The sequence below is a fragment of the Pygoscelis adeliae genome, unplaced genomic scaffold (genome assembly GCF_000699105.1).
Source record: "Pygoscelis adeliae isolate BGI_AS28 unplaced genomic scaffold, ASM69910v1 Scaffold117, whole genome shotgun sequence".
NCBI lineage: Eukaryota > Metazoa > Chordata > Aves > Sphenisciformes > Spheniscidae > Pygoscelis > Pygoscelis adeliae.
In genome coordinates, this window is record NW_008825270.1 from 5284125 (window position 1) to 5289880 (window position 5756).

General features: G+C 52.7%; 1 protein-coding gene across 1 annotated transcript; it reads right to left on the reverse strand.

Moving 5' to 3' along the window:
• Nucleotides 1–3305: 3305 nt before the first annotated feature.
• On the reverse strand, nucleotides 3306–5732 carry ZNF408 (zinc finger protein 408). Its single transcript, XM_009329720.1, has 2 exons — nucleotides 5720–5732; nucleotides 3306–5231 (listed from the first exon to the last, which is right to left on the reverse strand). The coding sequence occupies exon 2, from the start codon at nucleotides 4966–4968 to the stop codon at nucleotides 3316–3318; it is 1653 nt and encodes a 550-aa protein (XP_009327995.1). The 5' UTR covers nucleotides 4969–5231; nucleotides 5720–5732; the 3' UTR covers nucleotides 3306–3315.
• Nucleotides 5733–5756: the final 24 nt, after the last annotated feature.

Consider the following 5756-nt stretch of genomic DNA (forward strand, 5'->3'; position numbering starts at 1 on the left):
TTTTAAGTGAAGAAAGCCTTAGGCAATTGTTTATTTCCTATGTAACTATTTTTCCAACTTCCAGGGAGCAGAGTATAGAGGGTTTGGCCATGGCCTATTTTCTTGTGCCTTTCTCTGCTCTGTGACAGATACAGTTTGCTCATTCAATAGTTGGGCCATTTCTGAATATTTTCCTGAAGTGAGTGATACAGTTTGATCACCAATTGTAACACTTTGGGTACAACCACAAAGGATGAATCCCCCATCCCCTCACACAGGGGTTCCCCTGTCCCTGAGGACGGGGGGAGCTGCCGAGCAGGGAGGACTTCAGGACCCAGAGAATCATCCCCTTCCCTCACAGCTTGCTGCCGCCTTTTCATTCAAACACCTTGGTCAGGTTTAAGCCAGTTTACAAGTTGGGCGAGGGTTGAACCCCGGTCATGGTGTGAGGTTTAAGTGTAACACTTAAGTTTACGTGCATGCCTGATACCTGGTGAGGCCCTGCCAGCATGAAGGACCCCCAACCATCAGACAGACCAGTGCACTTGTCACCCTGGAGCACTGCAGCAGCACCCTGAAGCCCTGGTGGAGCCCCACCAGCCTGGATACCTGCGTGCTTGCTACCTGAAGGTGTAAGGGTCACAGGTGCACAAGATCTCCAGCCAGCCAGGTGATCCACGTGTCCGCTGCCCCGAAGCATAATGATTATCGGCGTTATAACGCAGCATACTGTGTGACTGTTCCCCATGCCAGTGTATGGGACGAGGCAGGCACCCATCCTTTTCCTCGCTATCCTTCTTCCAGTAAGGTGTCTCATCAGGATCCTGCCAACTACACCAAATGTAATGCAGTAGTGCAAGTGTTTGTTATGGATCCCAGTAAGAAAGACACTCAGAGCTCATAATGTATTAATTAAAATACCGTTTATTGGACATTACAGAAGAAAGGGTATAGCATTAGTTAATCCTACACCCCTTCAGATGCTGCAGGCACCGAGTTGTACAGCATCGGGCAGATATCTAGTCAGGCCATGGCATGCTGCACAGATCCCATCCATGTTGAGGTTCACCAGCATCGTAGTCTTCAGGGCTTTTATAGGATTTTCTTAGGAGTAAACAACTTTATTCATCATTTTGCTGTCAAGCAAAATGTTGTTCACAGAAGAACATGCTGCTTCTAAGGTAAAGACAAAGTCACAGTGGTGGCGTCATCACCAGGTGCCCAGTGGGAACCACCTATGGGCTCCTCAGTCAGGATTAGCCAGCTAAGTTTATCCTGCAGCCAAGTGACATGTGTAGCACAGCACAGACCTGCCCCTACCTACTCAGATCAACTGTTAGGTGAATAATGTTTCTGTGAGGACCTCCTAATTCGTAATTGCTCCTACTTTTTCTCTCCTATTATCTCAAAATAAAGAAGGTAGTTACAGGTCAGCAGATTAAGCAATAGGGGCCTGGATTCTCCCCTTCCCTTCCCCCCGTTGCTCCCCCTTCTCTGCTGGTTGTGCTGTGACAGAGGGCACACGCTTCAAACAGCACACGAGCCCAGCTCCAGCGAGAACACTTTGCAGCTGTGTCAATATTTGAAAACTGCAAGAGTTAGGATAGGCACCAAAGGGAGAGCAGTAGGAAGCACTGTGGCTTCAAATACAAGCCCCCCTCATACGCCATGCTCCCACTGGTCTGTCTCCAAGCACTCAGGGCAAAGACTGAGCTCATCTGCCCCCTGACTTCAAAGAAAATAGCTGAAAAAAAGGACACCCAAAGATTTATCAGCTGAATTCACCTTCCATCCTCACTTCACATCTGACTCTAGCACCTTGTCTGCAAACAGGTTGTACAAGTTTATGGAAAAGGTTGAGTCTAGAAACTACAAAGAGCTGCTTTTCAGATTGTCACATTGTTGCGTTCATAGCACCCCAAAAGGGAACTGTGCTACCGGCGATTCCCTGGTGACACTATACCCTCCTCCTGTGCAGTGGGCATAAAAAGCCCAGAGAATTTAAACCCCTAAACAAAACTTTTTTTGGGAAATGCAGATGTTAGAGAAGGGCAAGATGGAGACCAAGAACAGCTAAAACTGAGATTGCAGCAAATGAAAGCAGTGTTTGTGAAACACGTGAAAAGGGATTGCAGGGTGGGCAAGTCTTCAGAATTCTGTTAGGGCTGGTATTGTTGGTCTTTTCCTATAAGGCCATGTTCACATGGCATTGGGAACTGTGCACTTCCTTCCTGAAACGGGATCAATTTCCTTCAGCATGCCTCAGTTGGCAAACCAGCACTAAAGACGGAGCAGTGGGAATACTGGGGTGTAGCTGTGGTGGTGCTGTCTTTTAGCTTTTTGATGCAGGAGCAGGAAAGAAGTGGAAGAGAGGAAGCGAGAATGTGAGAAAAAGAACAAGGGAAACAGATTAATGAACCCAATTTGAATGTGGAGGGGAAAGGCAAAATCTCCTGAGCATACTGAGATGAACTGCTGGACCCTTACCTGGAGAGGTGAGGAGCCTCTCCGCTGGGGACAGTGAAAATTGCACTGTACAATGCTATTCGCATAGTGAGACACAAAGCTATCCTTTCATGTCCTCAGACAGACCTTCCAGTCACCGTAAGGCCAGGAAGCCAACAGCAAGCAAATGAGGTGACAGTGGAGAAGAAACACTCAGCCCTAGCTCCAAGGCAGGACTTTGCTTCTGCTAATTGTGAAAAATGCTCTTAAAAAACCCACAACAGAGACACCTAGTAAACACTTGGGAAGCTGCTTCCCAGCAATGTCTGGCATCAGCATCACCTTCAAATGATCGGAAGTGCTGCTGAGCTCCAAGAGTAAAAGCCCAGGAAAGTGCTTGAGTAGCAACAATTAATTAGAGAAAGAAACACTTGCAGGGAAGACATTGTTCAAAGCCACTGCTTTGAGACTTTTTCTGCCTTCCCCACGGCACCCTGTCACCCACTGACAGCGTAACAGAGGCAGAGGAGAAGCACTACTCATTAACACCGTGGGTGTCTTCTCCAAGAAGCTATTCCCATCAACAGCAGCCTCATAGAATCATAGAATCATTAAGGTTGGAAGAGACCTCCAAGATCATCGAGTCCAACCAGCCTCCCCTGCACCAGGCCCGGCATGCAGCACATGTAGGCTCATAGCTCCAAGGGGCAGCCACCAAAAAGACCCAGGTCTCCCAGGTAACCCAGTTACCTCCAAGACTGCTAATTCTGCCTGGGGCTGAGCCACAGGGCCTTGTTGCCACAGAGAGACAAGACAGCTAGGTTTTTTGTTGTTTTTTTTACCCCATTTTAATAAGTACAGAAGAAGATCAGCCAGGGCAGGCTGGGATAGTCAGGTCCCAGTCTCGACCTCCACCACTTCTGCCACTGCTCCGAAGCCCACCCCCTCCTGGATGATGACCACATCACTTGGTGAGCGCTCGTCCTGCACTATAATGCATTTGTCCTCATGCTCGGAGATGGCGATTTCAATGATGTCCTTTGCTGATGGCAAATGCCCAGCAGGCCTCCTGTGTGCCCCAGGATCTGGGGGGCTGCCTTGAGACTGGTAAGTAGTAATACAGTGACCACTGGCTGTGATCAGCAGCTCAGGCTCATTTGCTGGCCCCGGCACCTCCACCATGAGCAAGGTGGGCTCTGCTGCAACCTCCTCCTGGTGGCCCTTCCTCTGAGGCCTTTTCCTTGCTGCCTGGGGTAGGTCCACAGCAAGTGAGGCCACTGCAGTGGCGAGTTCCTCAGGGTCCTTTTCTGCCTTGTGGGTGAGCACATGGCGTGCAAGGCTCTGGGGAAGGGTGTAGCCCATGCCACAGAGCTCGCATTTGTAGGGCTTGTCAGCCAGGTGGGATTTCTGGTGGCGCCGCAGCTTCGTGGCCAGGGTGTAGGACCTGCCGCACTGCTCACAGCGGAAAGGGCGCTCACCTGTGTGCAAGCGCTCGTGGGCACGCAGCGTGTGTGGGTCCCGCAGTGCCTTGCCGCACACAGTGCACAGGTGGGCCTCACCCGTGTGGGAGATGAGATGGCGCCGCAGCTCTGGCAGCTTGGGGAAGGCATCGCCGCAGAAGCGGCACTTGTAGGGCTTCTCGCCCGTGTGCAGCCGGAGGTGCTCGCGCAGGTTGCTCTGCTGTCGGAAGTCCTTGCCGCAGTAGGGACAGGCGTAAGGGCGCTCCCCTGTGTGCAGGCGCATGTGGTTGCGCAAGGAGCCGGGGTTGGCCAGGTGGCGTCCACATATGGCACACTGGCATCCCTTGGGACCAGCTGGGCCAGTCCCAGTGGCCAGGTGGATCTTCCTGTGAATGCGGAGAGAGGGCCGGCGTGCAAAGGCCTTGCCACACTGCTCGCAGGAGAAGGGGCGCTGGCCGGTGTGCAGGACCTGGTGCTCCTGCAAGTCTCGCTTGGTGCGGTAAGCCTTGTCGCACTGGGTGCACTGGAAAGGCCGCATACCGCGGTGGGCCAACACGTGGGCCTTGAAGCTCTCCTCTGAACTATAGCTCTTGCCACACTCCGTGCACAGGAAGGGCTTGTGGCCAGCATGGACAAAGCGGTGCTTCTTGAGGTGGCAGAGCTGCAGGAAGGCTTTACCACCCTTCCCGCAGCGGTACCTGCGCTTGATCATCTCCTTCTGGGACAGAGCTTTTGGTGGGGGGCCTGGGCTGCCAGAATGACCCTCCACCAGCTCCGTATACCCCTCCTGCCTCTCAGGCCCCTCCAGTGGGCCCTTTTCCACATGCTCTGGGGACGCCAGTCTGGAGTCTTTGGATGCTTTGCTCTCTTTCTCACAAGTCTCTACACTCTCTCCTTCAAAAGGACTGGGCTGCTGGGATTCGTGCCCAGCTGTCCTGCCACTACAGTCCTGCAGGCACTTCTGGAGCTGGCTGGCCAGAGCATGTACCTTGCACGGCTTGCCAACCAAGCGAGCACTGAGTTGAACCCCGCTTGAGGGCGACAACAGACCCAGGTCTCCTGGACATGCCTCTTTATGCCCCATCTCCACTTTTTCTGCTGCAGATCTGGGATCCACACCCTCATCCAGTTCTTCCTTGCACCTGCCATTGGCCTTAATGGTTGAGATTGTGTCGAGGTGCTGATTCTCAGTCCTCAGCACCTTGGCTTGCCACGGTTTATGTTCGGAAGTTGTGCTTTCCTCTTCTTGCAGCCTGTGGAAATATTTGGTGGGCAGCCTGCTAACCTCAGTAGGGACATCAAGGACTGTGGTTTCATCAGCTACCACCACGGAGACATCGGGATCCCCTGCACAAACACAAAAGCATGGCAGGTAAATTAACACTGGCTTGTTGTTGTATGACACGATTGCTGCTGGATCAGAGGAACACGAACCTCGGAGACAGATACTCTGCTATCCAGCAATCCTGGGGCTCTGGCATGAAAACCATTACTTTCATGACGTTTTCTTTTAAAATGGGGAAGATGGGCGGAATCTCAGTTCTCTCACCACAGACTGTACCCGCGCAGCATTTCTAGTATTTCACAGGCAATGTTTCTAGGAGATATCATCATGACTGGCATAAAACAGGGCGGCATGCTTCTTTCTCGGTCGGTAGCTCTTAAAAGCGACGCAAGGTCAGGACAGCAATCTCAGAGGGGCCGCGGGGCGAACGCGCCAGCGCAGAGATGCTGGGGACAGCCGAAGGAACCCAGTCGCCAGCACCCAAAACCCGCGAAGGCCAGGCCGCCCACTTCCCCCAGGCTGGGACGCGCGTCCACGGCACGGCACCTACCTGCGAGGGGCTCCGCCGCCGTCCCGCCGGGAGAGGC